The sequence below is a fragment of the Alexandromys fortis genome, unplaced genomic scaffold (assembly GCF_014885135.2).
Source record: "Alexandromys fortis isolate MF-2015 unplaced genomic scaffold, M_Fortis_MF-2015_v1.1 scaffold_31, whole genome shotgun sequence".
NCBI lineage: Eukaryota > Metazoa > Chordata > Mammalia > Rodentia > Cricetidae > Alexandromys > Alexandromys fortis.
The window spans coordinates 12,144,276-12,164,732 of NW_026067974.1; the positions used below are offsets into that span (position 1 = coordinate 12,144,276).

The 20,457-nt window shown below is 54.9% G+C and overlaps 2 protein-coding genes across 3 annotated transcripts; both read right to left on the bottom strand.

Moving 5' to 3' along the window:
* Positions 1–501: 501 nt before the first annotated feature.
* On the bottom strand, positions 502–5,495 carry Krt17 (keratin 17). Of its 2 annotated transcripts, XM_050156773.1 has the most exons (9): positions 5,171–5,243; positions 5,017–5,126; positions 3,975–4,057; positions 3,457–3,613; positions 2,685–2,846; positions 2,003–2,128; positions 1,668–1,888; positions 1,555–1,577; positions 502–744 (listed from the first exon to the last, which is right to left on the bottom strand). In XM_050156773.1, the coding sequence occupies exons 1-9, from the start codon at positions 5,241–5,243 to the stop codon at positions 650–652; spliced, it is 1,050 nt and encodes a 349-aa protein (XP_050012730.1). In that variant the 3' UTR covers positions 502–649. The 2 variants fall into 2 exon arrangements, with proteins under 2 accessions (XP_050012730.1, XP_050012729.1); XM_050156772.1 differs by having other exon boundaries at positions 5,017–5,495.
* A 1,940-nt stretch (positions 5,496–7,435) lies between these two features.
* On the bottom strand, positions 7,436–14,266 carry LOC126510271 (keratin, type I cytoskeletal 42). The gene is made up of 8 exons (XM_050156774.1): positions 13,805–14,266; positions 11,759–11,841; positions 11,494–11,650; positions 10,014–10,175; positions 9,349–9,474; positions 8,908–9,128; positions 7,706–7,755; positions 7,436–7,580 (listed from the first exon to the last, which is right to left on the bottom strand). Exons 1-8 carry the CDS (start codon positions 14,264–14,266, stop codon positions 7,483–7,485), a joined length of 1,359 nt encoding a protein of 452 aa, XP_050012731.1. The 3' UTR covers positions 7,436–7,482.
* Between the last annotated feature and the right edge of the window lie 6,191 nt (positions 14,267–20,457).

The window sequence follows — 20,457 nt, forward strand, 5'->3', positions numbered from 1 at the left end:
AAAGCTCCTCTTGTGGGTTCATGAGACTCTCACAGGACCCTAGCCCTCAACCCACCTACCCTACCCACATGGGTAGGTGTGCCTCTCCCCATCCTGGCCCACCTCCTCTCTCAGGGAGGAGCCAGATTGGATGAGTCATCCCTGGGGAATCAGGCTTTTGTACCTGAGATCTTCTGGTCCATTTATGGGTGAGAAACGAGACTGCTCGGAAGGTCGGAACTGTGTGAGTGCCCGAGGTCATGAGACTGCTTACGGAACAAAAGACTACCTGGAGCCACCGGTGATGCACTGCCTCTACTCCAGGGCTGACTTGACCTGAACTATCCATCCCACCAGGGGGAGATGACCTCGTGGGGTGCAAAACAGGCTAAGCATTCCTTTGCCAGTCTAAGCTGACCCATGACCTTCATCTGCAAGAATAATGATGACTTTTTATTACATATACACACACCAGTGTCATCATGGTCATTTCAGTGCTCAGAACAAAGGACACAGTTCACATCAGATCAACAAGCTTTAATGGCATCAAGCAGGGGCGTGAGGCTGAAGCAGGAGACTGAGGCTGGAGGAGGCTACGGGCTACCAAGCAGAGAGGGAAGCTGCCTCTCTCTGGCTGGCCTCGAGGAGCTGTCCAGACGGAGCTGAGTCTTTAGCGGGTGGTCTGGTGGACCTGCTCCCGGGATGAGATGACCTTGCCATCCTGGACCTCTTCCACAATGGTACGCACCTGGCGGGTGGTCACGGCTACAAGAGAAACAGACATTCGGGCCGTGGGCAGGGAGGAAAGCCACTCTTGGCCCTTGGTCCCCTGAATGGAAGCCAGCATCCTATCCCAGTCCTCTCCCAGATACTGCAAAGTCTCCGTTCACCTCTCAGCCCCACACTGCATGCACCCCCTCCTGCCCTCACTTGCTTCCTTTGCACCCTGCACTCTGCCGGGGTCCCTGTGTGAGCTGCGCTTGCCTGGACAGGCTATTTGGTTCTGAACCACTTTGTCCTTTAAGGGAGCAGCTAGGTAGACTGGGCGCTGCGTGAAATGAGTCCTCTATCCACTCCTTCGTAGTCTCCAGTGCTTGGACTATGTTCCCGTCTCCTCCGCCACATGGAGATGCCCAAGAAAAAAATCCAGGGGCTCATCATCTCTGTCAGACTAGAAGCCCCCAGAATTAAGACGCTATTCCTTCCAGGAGACTGAGATCTACAGGTCATGGAACATAGCTCTACCTCCCATCACAGAGACAAAACTGCTCTGGCCCATCTATAGGGTACCAGGAACAAAGAGGTCCTCTCCATCCATCAGATGAGGTCTACTGGTCACTGTCATCTCCAGGGTAACCGGTCCTCTCTCCATGCTCTCATCTGACCAGCCTTTCTCCCTCATCTCTTTCCCCTGAGCATCAATTCTGAGCCCCAGAAGGTTCATTCCTCCTGTGCCTACTGGGGATTAGCCATCATTCCCTGAAACCCCTTAGGGACCCTGGCTCAGCGATGTGTAAGCAGCTTTCCTGCCCAGTGCATCCCCCCACCCCAGCTTTCAGTCACCAAGATCCTTACGTTCTTTCGGCTTGTACGAAAGGCTGAAAAGAGAAAACACGAGAGAGAGATCAGATGAAGTCTGAGAGTCCCTTCCTCATCCCTAAGACCCCAATCCTGTGGCCTCTACTCACTGGGCATCCTCTCCCTCCAGCAGGCGACGGTAAGTGGCGATCTCCTGCTCCAGGCGCGTCTTCACGTCCAGCAGGATCTTGTACTCCTGATTCTGCTGCTCCATCTCGCAGCGCAGCTGACCCAGCTGCTCCTCCACGCTGCTGATCAGCCCCTGGATCTGGGACAGCTGCACGCAGTAGCGGTTCTCTGTCTCAGCCAGGCTGCCCTCCAGGGATGCTTTCTGCAGGAGAGCCGGTGATGGTCAGTGAGATCGGCAGAACTGCCTCCCAGGGGCTGGACCCATCCCTGTCCCAGGGGCTGGACCCATCCCGGTGTATAGCAGCCGCAACCCTACCATGCTGAGCTGGGACTGCAGCTCGATCTCCAGGGCCTGCATGGTGCGTCGGAGCTCAGAGATCTCGCTCTTGCCGCTCTGTACCAGCTCGCTGTTGGTGGCCACCTCGCGGTTCAGCTCCTCGGTCTGAAAACGGGACACAGGACTAGAAGGATGAGGCTGGACCCTTCCCCTAGGCAGATGTCCCCTGCGCCCCCCCCCCCAATATGCTCAGCCCAGAGCCCAGACAAGCACTCTGGATCTATTCACATCCCACATCTTAGCTGTGAACACCTTCCTGACCTCCCCTGGGTCTATATCGGTCTTGTTACCAAGCTCCTCACATCCCAAGCCCTGAAACATGTCATTGAAACATTATGCTTAATCTCTACAAGCAGGAGGCAATAGAATAGGACATTTAAGAACCAGCCAGGACATGTAGCCCAGCCTCTGGTGCTGATTCCGGGCTTCTTAAGTGAAGGTGGAAATTCCCAAGGCCTTTACCCTTATCCCTTGATTCCACGAGGCACCTCCCACTCATCCCCCAGGTGACTGACTAGATTAAACCAGCTCTGCTGATGCAATGAGCGTTCCTGACTCTGTAGAGTTCATACAGTCTGACCATGGTAGGGAACCCCTAAGATGTCATGCTACTGTTGGGGCACAGGCCCCTGTGACCTGTCTGGTCTGCAACAGCTCTCACCTTGCTGAAGAACCAGTCTTCAGCATCTTTACGGTTCTTCTCTGCCATCTTCTCGTACTGATCACGCATCTCTGACAGGATGCGGCTCAGGTCCACACCAGGAGCTGCGTCCATCTCCACATTGATTTCACCGCCCACCTGGCCTCTCAGAGCGTTCATCTCCTAGTAGAAGAGGGGGTGAAGGTGTTGGTCCTACGTTCCCAAGCCTTCCTAGCCCACACCTAGGTCTGGGTCCCTTCTCCAAGACCTTTTGATCTGCCCAGCTTCTTCCCTCTGACTTTCCTATGGATATGCGTGTGTGTGTGTGTGTGTGTGTGTGTGTGTGTGCATGTGTGTGTGTGTGTGTGTGTGTATTCTGCATGGACGCTACCCCTACCATCAGACTATGCCTCCCTCGTTAAACTAGGGCTCTCCAGGGACATCTGATTCGAGGTCTTTGTCCCCCCAAAACTTTCCTTCCGATCTCCAAACGCCTGTGTGGAGCCCAGGTTTAACAGTTGGAACTATAACAAGCATCTGCGCATCTCCCTCCTCTAACGTCATTGAGAGCGAGACAAGGACAGGCAAGGAGGCCTCTATGAGGCCCAAGAGGTCCCTAAGATGCAAGGATACATGGAAGCTCTGGACCACAGAAACCAGGGCTCCACAGGGCAACCCTATAGGATGACTAAACCTGACAAGACCTCTCTCCCACACCCTCAACCGCAGCCGAGCCCCAGGGCTCTGCCACCTACTCCTCATCTTCTCTGACCTGCTGACCCTGCCCCCTCACCTCCTCGTGGTTCTTCTTCAGGTAGGCCAGCTCCTCCTTGAGAGTCTCGACCTGCATCTCCAGGTCGGCTCTGGCCAGCGTCAGCTCATCCAGCACCCGGCGCAGGCCATTGGTGTCGGCCTCCACACTCATGCGCAGGGCCTGCTCCGTCTCAAACCTGCAGTGAGAACCAGAGACTTCAGGCCAGGCTACTCTAACACACAGGTATGACACCTGGTGTCATCCCCTGCCTTCCCTGTGCCAGAGCTGGAAGGCCATATAAGGGAGAATCCAAGACTGGAACGAACTTGCAAGCAAGTTGCAACCCTGAGCCAGGGACCACCACAAGGCAAGACCTCTACTGGCTTCCTAACTCTCCTCCCCATCCTCTCCCAACCCAAGTTGCTGTCTCTGCTCATCCAACTATGGGGTCAGCTCCCAGATCCCAGGACCTCTCACCCCTGTCTTCTGGGAAGTCAGGATGAGGAAAGGTACCCCAGATTCCCCCATCAGCTCGTAACCCTCTGGTTGGGACTCACTTGGTGCGGAAGTCATCAGCTGCCAGACGGGCATTGTCAATCTGCAGCAGGGTGCTGGCATTGTCCACAGTGGCCACAAGGATCTGAGGAGATGGCAAACCATTAGGTCATTGAGTTTAGAGTGGCTCAACCCAGGCCCATGTTCTGAGCCAGGCTTCCTGACTGGAGGCTGGGATTCACTGCCTTCAGAGAAAACCCGTCTCTCTGCCACCCACTCCCTACGCAGGCTTGCCCTTGTTGGCAGGAAGTCCAGTGAGCTAAAACATGAAACCTGACCCTAGCGCTTGCCCACTCATACAGACCCTCCTCTATGCCAGCCTGACTGAGACCTGAAGGGGCCTCCGGCTGGGGGTGAACAGAGCTGAAGAGTGTTGGAACAGCCTCAGGGCAAAAGCTGTCCCTGAACTCCAGAAAGCATGGTGTGACTGTAAGGAACCCCCTATTTTTCTGCACCCCAGAAAGCATCACTGGGAGCGTCCCTAAAAAGGTGGCTAGAGGAGCTAGCCCTCCCTAGCCAGCAGGAACCCCCACCAGAAATCACTAACCCTGGTAAATCTGGGCTCAGGTTCTCAGCCCCACTTTGGAAATTGCTGAGCCATCATCTTGAGGGACAAAAGGACAAAGGAAAACCAAGGACGCCAGCAAAGAAAAATCCCCTGAAACATTTCCCATGAGAGTCTCGTGCCCCACCCCCTCCTGCTTCCTCCCTTGGGATTGCTGTGGAGCACATTCTCAGACCGCCCCCACATCACAAATCCAGCTCCACTCTATGGAACCAGCCCTCCCCCTATGCCCTCGTGGCCTAGACATCACTGACACGAGGCCTCAGGACTGCCCGAGAAGGAAACAGACACCCCAAAAGAGACCCATGATGCCAGCTTGCTCCTGGCCCAGTCAACTGCCCCACAAGGGAGGACGTTGGTCACACAAGCTCCTAGATGCCAAACCAGAGTCTAGCAGCCCTATGGCAGCCCCTGTGAACTCCAGGCCTTGATGAGGGCAGGAGACGGGTGGTTTATGGCCCTCCTGCCTGCAACCCTACCTTGTTCTTCAGATCCTCGATAGTGTCGAAATAGGAGCTGTAGTCGCGGGCTGGCCCTGGGGCCTGCTTCTGGTACCAGTCGCGGATCTTCACCTCCAGCTCCGTGTTGGCCTCCTCCAGGGCACGCACCTTGTCCAGGTAAGAGGCCAGCCTGTCGTTGAGGTTCTGCATGGTGGCCTTCTCCCCTCCAGCCAGCAGCCCGTCGATACCCCCAAAGCTGCCCCCATAGCCACTGCCAGTGCCGAAGCTGTAGCAGCTGGAGTAACTGTTGCTCCCAAGGGCACTGGCCAGGCCACTAGCTGACCCCAGCCTGCAGGAGCCTGCACCCAGGCTGCCGGACAGTCGGCAGGAGGCGCGGGATGAGCCGCCACCCAGGCCAGAGGAGCCCTTGATGGAGCTGGAGGAGGTGAACTGGCGGATGGTGGTGGTCATGGTGGCAGCAGGCAACGGATGTGGAGCTGGAGGGCTTGGGAGGAAGAGAGGCGCCAAGGTGCGTGCTGCGCTGGGGCTCGCCCGCTTCCTTTATAGGGCAGCCAGTGGGCGTAGCGATTACAACAGGCTCTCTGCTGTTTCCATTCCCCTGGGCTTTCATCACCACTGGCCACCCGCCAGCTCCCAGGTGGCTACGGGCCCCCTCCCCTCCCACCACTGGGGCTCTGCCTCATTTCATCAAACCCTGTGCTAGGTGTCGTGATCGCATGCGTGTGTCTCTGGTCTCGGGCCTGTCACCTGTGATTCAGGCAGGCCCTCCAGCTACGCTTTCCCATGACCTAATACGGACAAGAGGAGCTGACGACGTCACCTCCCCTCAGCCCTCCCAGGCAGCTGCCACCCCAGCTTGATGGGAAAATGAGGTGGGGAGTTGGCACCCCCACAAACACACCGAAGGTGGCTTCCCTTCTCAACGTGCCACCCCACATATGTGAAAAGCCTGGGTCCGGGAACTGGGGAGTCAGAAAGACCGGTTACCCATCCTGACTCGAGATCTAAGCCCACCAGGCCGACCACACAACACAGAAACAACCTCAAGACTCCAGTAGCCAAGCCAGGCAGGAAACTGGAGCTTAGCAAGGAATGCGGTGTCCAAACAGGCCCAGCTCATTCAAGCAGTGGGCTGGCTTCCTTGCTCTTCATTCAGCTCCAGCACCCCCAACCCAAGCCACTCTTCTAAGCAGCCCCAACACCTAGGGACACATCCTGGGATGAGGCCTCCCCTGACTAGTTTTCTGAAATGGTCCCCATCCCTGGGTCCCCTAGGAAGCCTAGACCTCTCTTCTAGACGTTTCCCCACTTCCTTCCTACAGGACAACTTCCAGGACTAGGTGGGGAGAAGAGAGCTCAGCTAAAGGTTCAGGAGAAAACAGCTATGTGTGGGGATGGGGCATTAGTAAAGGGAGTCTGTGGAACCATGAAGGGGTTGTGTCCTTCCATATTCCTTACCCTCCTGTCTCCTGAGAGATCTAGGAGGATGGGACAACTGAGGTCCCAGACAGGAGAAAAACTAAACGATATCCCTACTCGATGCTCTTATCCCACCCCACCCTAGGCAGGTCCCCAACAATAAAGACCATAACATGATTCCCCAGAGTGGGCCACAGGACCCACCCCAAGGCTCCACCTAGCCCCACCTACCATCCTAAGCCCAGCCCTAGGTCCCAGGGTCCTGGGAGGCCTGCTGGGTGGAACATGGTCTTGTTTCAGGCTGCTAATGGGTCCCTCCTCCCAGACAGGTCTAGACAGCCCCCATCAGCAGCTGGGAGGGATTTCCCCAATAGCCCAGAAGCTGCCAAGCCACCAAAGCAAACAAGATGCCCCCCACACTCACACAACTAGACTGCCCCACCCCACACACACCCCCAGGGAGCCAGGTAGAGCCGGTCTGGCTTCTTGGGCTGGCTTTGAGACTGCCAGACTGGCCACCCCCTCATCCATCAAGGCCCTCGACCACTCTGGGAAAGTCACCTTTCCCACCCAGACCCTGTCCCTTTGTTTTGATGCAGGTGTCCTCTAACAGGTGTGGTACCCAGAAAGTCTGTAGGCCCTCCAAGGGACCGGCAGCAGGAAACAAGCCTAGAGGCAGATTCTTAGAAACAGGATGTTCCATACCTCCACCCTCAATCCTCCCACCTCCTCCCTTCTTGACTTCCAAGGCTCCCCAGGCCTGGATGAAGTGGGCATAGCAAAGTAGGCAGAGGATAAGCAATACCAGACGCTTAGTGAACCTGCCTCAGCCCCTCAGCCCACACTGCCTGAGCCGGTGACGAGACAAGTGACGAGTTCAAGGATCAGGCTTCTTCAAAGCTTTATTAGCGGTTCCTGGGGTTAACCCCAGGGGCCCTCTGTAAGGGGAGCACAAAGCAAACACAGAGGGCAACAGCTAGCTCATGGGAGCTCAGGCACGGCAATAGATGCAGGGAGCTGCAGCCTCCGCCCCCGAGGCTGGGCTGTCACATGCAGAAAGGCTCCTCAGTGGGTCGAGCGGTGCACCTGCTCACGGGAGGAGACCACCTTGCCATCCTGGACTTCTTCCACAATAGTGCGTACCTGGCGGCTGGTCACCATGCCTACAGATGGCAGAGGAGGGGGCATAGGGAGCCTCAGGCAAGACCCACTACCAAACCTGCCTCCTGGTCTGTAACACCCTTAATCTCCCCGAATGTCCCGTACACAAGACAGAGTAGAGTTTTACCTTCCCGGGAGGGCTGCGAGGCCATGGATGAAGAGTACTGAGTAGCCAGGCTGCAAGGAGAAAGGACTTGTGAGTCTGGAGGTGCCACAAGCCAGAAGGGCCCTTGGGAGCCCTGCTGAGAGGGAGCAGCAGTTGGGGAGGCCCAAGGAGAGTGAGCGGTATCCCACAAATTGAGAAATCATAGCTAGGAGTTCACAGAGAGCAACACAAGCCAAGGACCAAATGCCACAAGTTCTTCAAAACAGGAAGGAGAAAAGAAGTAGCCAAGGGCACTTTGTGGCTATATTGTGGCCACTAGACCAGGATTTACAAGGAGACGCTGAACCACTGGATTTTCCATATCCTGAAGGGCCCAATAAGACTCCATTTAAACCTGGGCCATGGTGGCTCATGTCTTTAATCCCAGCACTCGGGAAGCAGAGGCAGGAGGATCTCTGTGAGTTCGAGGCCAGCCTGGTCTATAAGAGCTAGTTCCAGGACAGGTTCCAAAGCCTCCATTTACGGCAAGAGAGACTGATTAGACAGTAGACAAAAATTCACCATCATTGGGAAAGAAAAGCTAGGATGTGTACTAAGCCCGGAGACCCCAGGACGTGCTTGGCTTCCCACGGAGACTTTGATCAGCATTCCCAACTCTAAATCAAAGTGTCACTTGCCCTGCACCTCACCTTGACTTGGCTAATGACATCACCAACCACACCAGACCAGTCATCCAAACCAGAAACCCAGGGCCAAAGCTTCCCACTCTTCCACACACTCTCTTAGCGTTTACTGAATAAAAACTGTGAGCCATACTCACACACACTTGGGCATCCCATAATGCTGTTTTTAAGGAGACCTCTCTTCCATCTGTACAACCCCCACCCCTAGCTCTCAAGACTGTCAGCTGGCCAGACCCCCTGCCCCGGCCTCCTGACGTCGCTCCTCCTCCACTCTGGCCCATGTCTCCCTCTACAGCCAAAGCAAATATTCCCAAAGATCTAGGTGGCCATTGTTCTGCTCAGCGTCACTCCGTGGCTCCCCGTGGCCCACAAGACCTAGCCTACACGTTGACTGTAGGCATCTGATGACAGCCCTCCTGGTCAGGACCACACCCCTCCCGTTTCACCCCTGCACACCTCCACATTCGCATCTAACTGTTGACATCCCTTGGACAAAGCCGTGTCCAGCCCAGCCTGGTAGGCTCCTAGAGCCCCACTCACTGGGTGTCCTCTCCTTCCAGTAGGCGGCGGTAAGTGGCGATCTCCTGCTCCAGCCGGGTCTTCACGTCCAGCAGCTGCTGGTACTCATGGTTCTGCCGCTCCATGTCACAGCGCAGCTCACACAGCTGCTGCTCCACGCTGCTGATGAGGCCCTGCAGCTGCGCCAGCTGAGCTCCATAGCGTGCCTCTGTCTCTGCCAGGCTGTTCTCCAGTGATGCTTTCTGCGGCCCCCAATGAGACAAGAGCTGAACCCTTCCCCTCAGAAGACACCCAGAGAGGGGTCCCACCCGGGGTGTTTCCAGGACAGTTAGGCGGTAACTAGGGCAGAGGGTCCCATGGGATGGACTGAACAGGTTGTTTCTGGTTCTCCCAGTGGGCGTTCTATGTGGCAAGGCTCAACAGAAGTGACAAGGACCAGGCAGGACAGGGATGGTGGCCCACCATGCTGAGCTGGGACTGCAGCTCAATCTCCAGGTTCTGCACAGAGCGGCGGAGCTCCGTGATCTCCGTCCGGCTGCTCTGCAGGGCCTCCGTGTTAGTGGCCACCTCACGGTTCAGCTCCTCCGTCTGGAAAGCAGGGTGAGCATAGGGACTGAAGAAGGTTTTCAGAGGGGACAGAGGATAGGAATTGTTCCTAAATCTTATCCTCCCAGAACTACCCCTCCCTGGCCTCATGCCAGAGCCCCTTTGTGCCCACAAGGGACACGTGCTGTGGACCTAGCACCTGCCAGGGACCCTGCTGAACCACAACACCCCAAAGCAGGCACTGGAGATTATTGGTGTGCTAGTGACTGTCCCCAGAACCCACAGATGTTCATTCAGTATTTAGCCAAGGCATGACCTACATATCCAAGAACACCCATGCAGCAAACACCTGTGGTGGGTGGAGCCTGAGCCAGGTTGGGTGGCCTGGATCAGTTCCCCAGGCAACAGCCGGAGCCACAGGGGAGCACCTTGTGGGTCTGAGCTTCTCCAGGACTCACGTTTACCTGGAAACCTGAACATTGGTCCAAGTGGTTTCCAAAGAGTCTGAAGTGACCCAGCCCATTTCAGCAGGTCGTGTGTGCAGCCACACATGAGCACACCTGCCCCACACAGCCACCCACCTTGGTGAAGAACCAGTCCTCGGCATCCTTGCGGTTCTTCTCCGCCATCTTCTCGTACTGGTCACGCATCTCATTCAGGATGCGGCTCAGGTCCACACCGGGTGCCGCGTCCATCTCCACGCTGACGTCCCCGCCCACCTGGCCACGAAGGGCGTTCATTTCCTGGGCAGAGAGGACAGCAGGGGGTCACCCAAGGCCATTCTGGGAAGAGACCCTGGTCCTCAGGGAAACAAGCAGATAGCCAGGCCAGCAGCTCCCATGTAAAGATACAGACAGACAACTTGCCTCGTACTCAGGGGGCTGTGGCTTCCATCAGTCTCCCACCACACACAATGACACAAGGATGCCTAGCACCTGCTTTCCAATTTGTGTGAAATAAGAGAAATGTATTTCGGGGCAGGAGAGATGGCTCAGTGGTTAAGAGCACTGGCTGCTCTTCCAGAGGTCCTGAGTTCAATTCCCAGCAACCACATCGTGGCTCACAGCCATATGTAATGAGATCTGGTACCCTTTTCTGGCGTATGGGCATACATGGAGGCAGAATGTTGTATACATAATAAATAAATAAATCTTTAAAAGAGAAAGAGAGAGAGAGGGGAATGTATTTTTCCAGTGAAGGGTAAGGGAAGAGAAGGCAACCTAGTCCTATTCCCTGGCCCCTGGCCTTGTCCCTTAGCTATCAAACCTATGACATAAGCAAGGGGTTAGCCACCCTATAGTGGCATCAGTCCAAGTAAGACCCTGCTAAGCGATGTTGGTCTGGTGAAAAGAAACACTTTTGCACTTGGCCCCAAAGTTAAGGGTGTCCTTTCTGGGTGTCCTGCCCTTGGGAATCAGGCACTCCCCATCCAGAACCTGCAGTGTGGAACTGGGAAGAAAACCACAAAGGCAGGACCAGTCGGTTGCCTGAGCCCAAGTGGGGTCTTTGGTTTCCTTTCTTGAACTGCACTCTGGGGACATAAAGCTCAGAAGTCTCGAGAAAAAGGAATCAGGGTGTGGGGAGTAGCGGAGATGTGGGGGTCGAACCTACAGGTGGATGGATACAAATCAGACAGACACACAATCTGGACACTGTGCAGAGCTGGGCACGTCTCTAACCCTCTCTGGGCCTCCACTTCCGTGCTGCCAAAAGAGGAGGGCAAAGCGCCTCTGTCTCCCAGCCATGTTGTCAGTCACTGCAGTGGCTCAGTTTTTAATGCTGGGTAAATGTACCTTGTTATAATTAATTATAATAATTAGCACAATGTGTTAGCCTGATTCACTCATTAGTGAATTAACTGTCCCCCACAGTCAGACAAGCCTGCAGGGATGAGTGGAAGGCTCTTGGGAGGGAGACTCATTGAGCCAGCACCAGGCTAGGAACCCTCTGGTGAGGACACTGATGATGAGGACTGGACCCAGTACACAGACCCAGCCATCAGCAGTTCTGTGGCCCCAGCTCCACAGCGGGCTTCTCTAATGTCTCCAAAGCCGACCTCACCTCCTCATGGTTCTTCCTCAGGTAGGCCAGCTCCTCCTTGAGGCTCTCAATCTGCATCTCCAGGTCGGCTCTGGCCAGGGTCAGCTCATCCAGCACCCGGCGCAGGCCGTTGATGTCGGCCTCCACACTCATGCGCAGGTTCAGCTCTGTCTCGTACCTGCAGGGTTGAAAGTAGGGGGCATGGTCCACACACCCTGTTTGTGCTCTGTGCAGAGCAGGAACCCAGCACCAGCTCCCTGGGGACAGCCAGTGGGCACAGACTCACTTGGTGCGGAAGTCATCGGCCGCCAGGCGAGCATTGTCGATCTGCAGCACGATGCTGGCGTTGTCAATGGTGGCTGCCAGGATCTGGAAGTGATGGTGAGCCCCATGAGCAAGCACCTACCACAGAGCCCCAGAAGGCTCTGCTCTACCCCACCCGCATGCAGCCTTGCATAGGACGGACATAAGGGTCCCTGTGGCCTCCTTCTCTGAACACCCAAATGATGGGACATGACACCATGACACAGAGAAACAGGCATCCATCTGCCATCATGGGGTCTAAGATGCCTTCACCTCCAGGCTCGGCCCGGCCATCTCCCCTCCCCCATCTCTCTCCCAGCACTTCTCCATCTCTGAGACAACCTTATCCGAGTTTCCACTAATATTTTTTGATTAGATTCTCCCGACCGGACTCAGATCAGCCTGGGAACAAGGCCATACCTGTCTGGTTCTCTTTGGACTCCCCAGGCCCAGGCACGGTGCCTGGCCCAGAGTAAGCCCCCAGGGTATATTTGTCTAATTAATTATGTGACTAATTAATTGACTGATGAGGTTATGACCAGCCCCTCCTCAAAGCCAGGGCAGAGCCTGAGAAGATACAGGAAGTTCGTTTCTTGTTATTACTGCTGCCGTGGGTATTGCTGGAAATGCCCAAGGCTGGTCCCCAGTAAGGGTCATGGAGTTGAAGGAAGAGAGGAGGGCAAAGGAAAACTCACCTGGTGGCAGGAGCTAGGGGGAAATTGTCGTGGTTTAAGGCTGACCCAGGAGGAAGACGTCCCACCAGAACCATCCTATGTCTAGGGCCACCCTCAGCCTCCTCCAAGACCCACTCCAGGCTCAAAGTTCCATGCAGAGACCTGGGCTGAGTCTAAAGGTCAGGTCTCTTCCATCCTCCTGCCTCACCACCTGTCACCTGCGGAGGCCTGGTCCCACCACCTGTGTACCCAGGAGCCTAACCACAACACTGAGAGTGTGGTATGGAAACCCAAGGGAGGGGGCCTTCTGTTATGAGGATAGTGATGAAATGCCAGCTAGCCCCAAAGTGCAGAGCACTGACTCACCAGGACTCCCCTGGGTTCCCCGCTGCCCCAACATAGCCTGGTATCTGATCTGGCACAGCCAGGAGCTCTGCTTCCAAGGAAGATTACAAGAATCCCCTGCCAGGTGGAGGACCCGGGCAGGAGCAGACAAAGCCCCTCAGTGGGCTGCTGTAGGGCTGGTTTTCTACCCCAGAGCCTGGCTTGGCCTCACAGCTGCCTGGGACCAGACTGGGGCCAGCCTGACTCTCGGTAACCCTCAGTTCCCTGCCTTCCACTAGGATCCGGTACCCAGACCCTCCCAGAACGTGTTTGTATTCAGACCTGAGCAGCCACATTTGCAGAACGCCAAAGTTATTTTCTTAGAGATCAAGAAAAAAAAGAATGTAAGGGGAAGAGAGGAGGTCTTCTTCAGTCAGGTTAGCTTCCAGTCTGAGTGGAAAAATAGAACCCAAAGTAGCCAGCAGAGAGAGGGAGGGAGACCCACAACTAACGCAGCCTTGAGAACACCCAGACTCTGAAGTCAGCCTAAGAATCAGGGCATAGACTGAGCACCAAGATTCTGGGAACGAAGAAAGTCGTTCGTCGGGGAGGGCTACCTGGAGAAGGGTGAGGCGGCAGGAAAGGAGCTCCAGAGGATAGATAATACCTAGCCTCGTGTCTCAGCATCCATGTCAGATGCCACCCACCTCCCAGACCCTTTATCAGGCTATTCTCTCTAGCTGTAATGCCCTCAGCTGCCTTCAGTGTCCAGATGCTGCCCCATCCTTCCTCCATCACCCACTCCAGACAAAATCCCTGGGAAGAGAAGAGTTCTCCTCCATCCCCTTGGAGAGTTCCCAAAGGATACACAGTCCAGGACATCCCACAGGCTCAGGGTTAGTACCAGAGATGTGAGAAAGGGAGAGACGAATGATGGAAGTCTGTGACGGAGAGGGTGTCTTCTGCTATGGGGATGGAGTGAGTCTGGTCAGGACTTTGGGTAGAGAGCAGAAGGTAAGTAGGGGTCCCACCTTGTTCCGCAGGTCCTCTATGGTCTTGAAGTAGGAGCTGTAGTCACGAGCGGGTCCAGGGCCCTGCTTCTTGTACCAGTCACGGATCTTCACCTCCAGGTCAGTGTTGGCCTCCTCCAGGGCATGCACCCGGTCCAAGTAGGTGGCCAGGCGGTCGTTGAGATTCTGCATGGTCTCCTTCTCACCGCCCCCTAGAAGGGCATCTGACACACCAAAGCTGGAGCCAAAGCCCCCACCCAAGCTGCATGTGTAGCCGCCACCATAGCTGCTTCCCAAGCCTGCTGAGAAGCGGGAGGATGTGATTGACATATTGCCGCAGCTACCACCTCCCAAGAGGCTGGGAGCCCGGCAAGCACCCCCAACACGGACAGAGGACATCCGGGAGAATCCCCCGCCGGGAGCACAAAGGCCCTTAACGGAGCTGGAGGTTGAAAACTGGCGGATGCTGGTAGCGGTAGCCATGGTATCTGCAGGTCAGGTAACAGGGTTCTGGAGTGGATGGAGACCGTGGGCTACTCTTTATAGCCAGGATGAAGGAAGACTGAGCCCCTGGCCCTTGAAGTCCAAGCCAAAACCCCAGCCTTGTAATTTGTCTCTGTCCTAGTCAGCCACCCAGGGCCTGAGGCTTGGTCTTGACCCGTGTAACACAACCCCGTATCCTGAGGCTCCCTCCTGTGTCTGTCCAGCCTGGGCATCAGTGACCTCTTAGTGGTCCATTGTTCTGTTTCAGAACAAAGATGGTATTCGAGCTGCAGCCCCGGGGCAGGGTGATCCTCCATCCTCAACCTCAATTAGGCAGCTGAGCTCATTCTTAGGGGCGGGGGGAGTCCAAAGAATCTAGCCCAGGAGCAGGGAAGGGCCTCAAACAAGGCTCCACAGGCCCAGGAGCCAGGAAGCTGATCTGGCCCCCCACCTGGCATTCCAGGATCTTAGGGAGAAAGACGTGGATATTCACTCCAGGTACCTGATAGTCTTAGTGGGGCCCCTCAGTCTAAGTGGAGGGAGCCCCCAGCTTTCTTGAAACTGTTCCAAGCTTTCAAAGTAAGATACAACCTCAAACTTAGGGACCCCCTTGACTAAGAAAGAAGAGACATGGCCACTGGCCAAGGGGAGCTTTAGAACCCAGATTTCCTGGACACAAATAAAAGCATCTGCTTTTATTTCTATATCTCTGCTTCTTCATCTATAGAAGGGAATCAGGGTCAATGAGATGGCTCCATGGATACAGGCTCTTGCTGTACTTGATGACCTGAGTTCAATCCCCAGGACCCACATCAAGGCAGGAAGAACCGACTCCACAAAGTTGCCCTCTGACCTCTACAAGCCCACCATGGCATGTGCGCACACACAGTAATAATTCTTCATCATCATCATCACTATCTCCCGAGGCCTTTTGGCAATGGCAAAGCTGTGGCAAAATAGAAAATAGGTATCGTGGATGGAGACAGCCTGAAACCGGAGAGAAGGTGTCACCCCCACCCATTTGTCCCCACAACTAAGGAATGCCGACCCAGAGGGTTCCCAGAGATAGCACCAGGGGAGGGTAAGCCACAGAAAAGCAGGCCTGTTGCCAGGGTGACCCTGAGTGGGAGTCATGCCCCAAGGAAGAGCCACATCCCAGTCCTGGGAGTCAGCAGCCACCCCTGTAGGGGAGTGGTACAGTCCCACAGCCTGGCACCCACTCCACCCAACAGGGAGATTAGCGGCCTAATCTCACCGGCGCTAATGATTTAGGCGCTGCCAGGACACTGGCGTCTGTGCAGAGCCTGTCTGAATGTGGAGCCTCCAGGGGTGGCCAAGGCCCCGGGCTCAGAGGCAGAGATGGGAGGCCCACGGGTGGCCTGGGCTCCTTGCCCACACTCAGGGACAGGGAGGGGGCTGAGTTTCCCATATGGCCCAGAACCCCTGGGAAGAGGCTAGCTTGCTTTGAAGTGGTGGGCTCTCACGGGAAGATGCCCCCCCCCCCAGACACCAGGAGAAGAGCTGTAAAAGCTCCCTGGGAGGGAGGGCCAGGGCACTGGCTTCATCCTGTCGCTGCCTGGCCTGTGAAGCTATTGGTAGGGGAGGCACAGAACCAAGACTAGAGCGGAATGTCAGGTGGCCATGAGGTTAGACATCAAGAAGGACTTCCTGGCAATCTAGACTGTCTTGGAGTTGGAAAGGAACCCCACAAAACCCACATTCACCTGAGTGGGCCAGAAACAGGTTCTGCTTCCACCACCCTCCCAGGGAAAGGCCTGCAGTAGGGGCCCGCCCTCATCCCTGCCAGAGCCACTCTCCCAAGAACCCCCTCTCCTCTATGGGCTGTCTGACTCCCCTGTTCTGGCCACTCTCTGGGTTACTCTGGGGAGTGGCCTGCCAAGTTGCGGATGACCTTGCCCGTCAGACCTCTCCCTGCAGCCCCTCCCCAGGCTTCCTGCTCCTCTGCTTTCTCTCAGCTGCCGGGCAGTGGGTGGGAGGTCACCCTGTCCCTCCAACCTGGACTCCAGCCCCAAGCCCACCCAGCCTTCAGCTTTCTCAAATCCTGGCTAAAACCATCTCTCCACATTCCTTCAAAGATCTTAGGAGGAAAGAAGGATCCCCAGTTTCTACCTCGGGTGACCCCAGAACTCAGGTTCAAGGGTCTAGTTGGAGAAACATGGTCGGCTAGACCTCTGTTTCTCTTCAGAAGCCCCAACTTAAACCCACCACCACCACCACCACCACACCAACTGGGCCCGTGGCATTGTTTGTCCCTGATGGCGGGTTTCAGGCCACTCTTTTCTAGGCCACATCTGTTTCTTGGTTTTTGTTCTAATTTCACAGTGCAGAGAGGCCTCACGCACTGAAGGACAGGCTAGCTAGCCAGTCCTACCCAGCTAATGGGCAAAATCAAGACAGCACCAGCCAGGTGTGGAGCACGGGCCAGGTGTGGAGCACGGGCCAGATGTGGAGCACCGGCCAGATGTGGAGCACCGGCCAGATGTGGAGCACCGGCCTGTTGTTTGAGCTGTTTGAGAAGCAGGGGCAAGAGAACAGCGAATGCATGGTCTCCCCTAGGTTACAGAGTGAGCATGGCCAGTCTGGGCAACTCAGTGAGACTGTCTAACAATAAAAAATAAAAACTGGGAAGCTAGAAAGATGACTCATTGGGTCAAAGCCTTTATCACCAAGCAAGACGGCCTGAGTTCAGTTCCAAGAACCTACAAGGTAGAAGAAGAACGCCAACTCCTGCAGGCCTTCCTCTGACCTCCAAGCACTGGGGTAGGCTTGAACCACTCACACACACACTTACATACACTCACATACACACACACACTCACATACACATACATACACACCCACACACTCACACACACACAAAGTAAATGAATTATTTGGTTTATTTTGGGTTTTTGGTGTTGATTGTTTATTTTTAGATTTTTATTTTGAGTTGTTTGTTTATTTGTTTTGTTTTTTGAGGCAGGGTCTCTCTATATAGTCCTGGCTGTCCTGGAACTCATTCTGTAGACCAGACTGGCCTCAAACTCACAGAGATCCACATGTCTCTGCCTCTCAAGTTCTCGAATGTAAAGGAATGTGCCACCACACATGGCCTAGATTAAGTTTTAAGAAATAAAATAAGGGGATGGAGAGATGACTCAGCAGTTTAGAGAACTTGTTACTTTTGCAGAGGGCCTGAGTTCAACTCCCAGGACCTACATAGTGGTCCACAGCTATCTGCAACTCTAGTTCCAGAGATCCGATCCCTCTTCTAACCTCCGAAGGACCAGCCACATACGTGGCACACAAACATATAGGCAGGGAAGGCATTCATGTATATAAAATTTTTTTAAAAATCTAAAGCTTAAAAATAAATGCCAAAGGGGCTTGGGATGTGGCTCAGAAGAATATTTCTCTGCCATGTATAAGGCCCTAGGTCCAATCCACAGAAGGAAAAATAAACACAGCAGAAGATGGCTGTGGGTCCCAGGGAGTTCTCTACAACCCACTGCAAGGCAAGGCCATCCCTGGCCAGAGGTGAGAAGACCCGAAACTTCTTCCTCAGATCCTCACAAAAACACCTGAGAGAACACGGAGGTAGCAGAGAGGCAGCGGTTGGGTCAACCTAGCCATAACATCTGCATCTCCCACCCTCCCTGCCAGAGGAGGAGGCCCATCCAGGCATCTAAAGGCCGTAGAAGTCCCGTGGCCCAGCAAGTCTCCTGCCTGGGCCTGCCTTCCGCCCCAGCAGGGAGAGGCCCCTGCTGCCCCCGCAGCTGTCAACAGCTGGGCCCACACTGAAGCTGAACAAGAATGAGGATGAGATCCAAGGGGTTCCTTCACACCAGACTGGGGTAGCTGAAGCCAAGTTCAGGTGGAGACAGAGGCAAGAGGAAGTCCCTGGGGAAAATGGGAGACCACTGGACGTTCCCCAGAACCCTGCGAGTCGACCCCAAGCTGGACTGGAATCACCCAAGACTCCCAGCCTTGTTCCAAAGATTGCTGAAAAGGCCAGCAGGCTCCAGAGAGAACTGTGGCAGGCCCTGCCTCGGTCTTCAGCGCAGGAGTCAGGGCAAGGCTGACTCCTTCCACTGGCCTGCTCACCTTCATTCCACCAATGGCAGGCTCTGGATGCAGTGGACATTTAACAAAGGCTATCGATGTCGGCAGAGCTCATGCCACATCTGCCCAGCTGACCTTGGCTCCTGTAGCCCCCCCGCCCCCAAGATCAACCCCTAGGATGAGGCCCATCTTATATTAGATCAAGATTTGTCTGTAATAAAAGCTTGGAGAATTGTTGGCGTGGCTGGGGTGGAAGGAACCTCCCCTGACCAAGGATAAAGGTTCAGATCGGTAGTTGGGAGTGAGAAAGGTTCCGTCTAGTTTGTCTCCTACTGGAACCATGGCTTGGAAGATGAGAAAATGACCCAAAAGTCACCACTTCACTAGGGTCCACCTGCCCCTTCCAACGCAGACACTGAGACCCTGGTCTCACCTGGAGACACCTTGCCAGGTGTTGGATGGGCTGGGCCATCCAGGCACTCACAGGTTCCCCACCCTCGCCCACCCCTGGCCAGGCACCCCTCAGAATACATCCTTCCAGCCAGCAGCCGCACCTGCCAGCCCCGCCCTCCAGTGGAATCCTCTTCTTCCTCCCTTCTGTTTCCAGGCTCGGGACTGAGGCCCAGCCCCACCCAGATCCACCTACTAATGATTTGTCTCCTACTCCAGAGGCAACCACACCCTCCTCCCCTCCTTAGGGCCCACAACACGCCATGCGCCATGTGGCTCCTCCCAGTTTGGAGAGGCAGGGATAGTGGGTCCCCTAGTGCCTCTGAACACTCCAGAGTCCCTGGGAGATCCCTGGTTGGTGGGCGGGGAGAGGGGGGGCAATGCCACCTCTTCCCCACTGCCCCACCCCGCCACCACCTCCCTCCAGGAATTATGATGGGTGACCCAAAACGACACAGACGCCAGGGGCACCCCATGGGACTTTTATTTTTGGAGGTTATCATTACGTCATCAGTTTCCCCGTCCCCTTTCTTCCCTCCAAATCCTCCCATTTATCTCCTGTTTCTCTCTTTCAAATTTATAGCCTCTACTTTTTACTAACTGTTGCTACGTGCATATATGTTTATGTGTATTTACGGATACTCCTCAATATCTAAATACTACCTGCTCGGTCTGTGTATGGTACTTGTATGTATGTTTTCAGGGCTGACCATTAGGTATTGGATAGCCACTTGGTGTGCTCTTCCCAGGAGAAGACTATTTCACTCACTCTCAACCTTCATTAGTTGCCCGTAACTAGTTCTTCATGTAGGACTGAGGTTTCATGGGCCCCACTCCCTGACCGAGGTTTCATGGGCCCCACTTCCCTGACCATGGCCCCCCTCCCTGGTCTCCCCAGGCCCCCAGAAGTATTAGCGTGTCTATTGTTATCCTTTTCCAGTTCATGTTTAAGCCGCAATGTTAGTGAGACTTTCTGGGTGTAGCTTCTGACATTCCTAGGAAACACAGTCGCAGGCAAACTCCCTGTTCCTCTGGCTCCTACGGGTTTTTCTGCCCCCTCTTCCCCAATGTTCCCTGAGTCGTAGGCGCGGGACTTACGTGACAGATGTATTTATTGGGACTGAACTCCATAGCTCTGCACTTTACTTGGCTATGGTTTCTGTAACAACCTTCATTTGTTGCAAAGAGAAGTTTCCTTGCTGATGGATGAGTTTCTTCGCAATTGCCGGCTCCTGGGATCTCATGATTTGGTTATGTCCAGAGCTGGTGTGTCAGGTGCTTCTACCCCCAGGTGGAGGCTAGCTCAGGGTAGCAGCCATCAACCCATTGCTGACTCCCCAACTTTCTTGACAGGGAAAGCAGGCAGGGAAGGCTGGAATGACCCCCAGGACCTAAGGAGGACTCTGAGGGACAGGAGACAGAGGACGAGAACGAGGGAAGATGAGTCAGGAAGACGAGGGACAGGCAAGACGTAAATCCTGGCCGTGCTGGGATGAGGGGTACGGAGATGAGGAGGGGAGAAAGCCATCCTGTTTGACTTCCGTTACTGTATTCAACAACGGAGGTAAGCAGGAAGTCATCTGCCAAAAGCAGGGTCACTTCTGAGAAACAACGAGAGAACGCAAAGTGCCAGAAAAATAAATACACTTGGGCTTTGGCCAGTATCTCTCCAAAAGAGA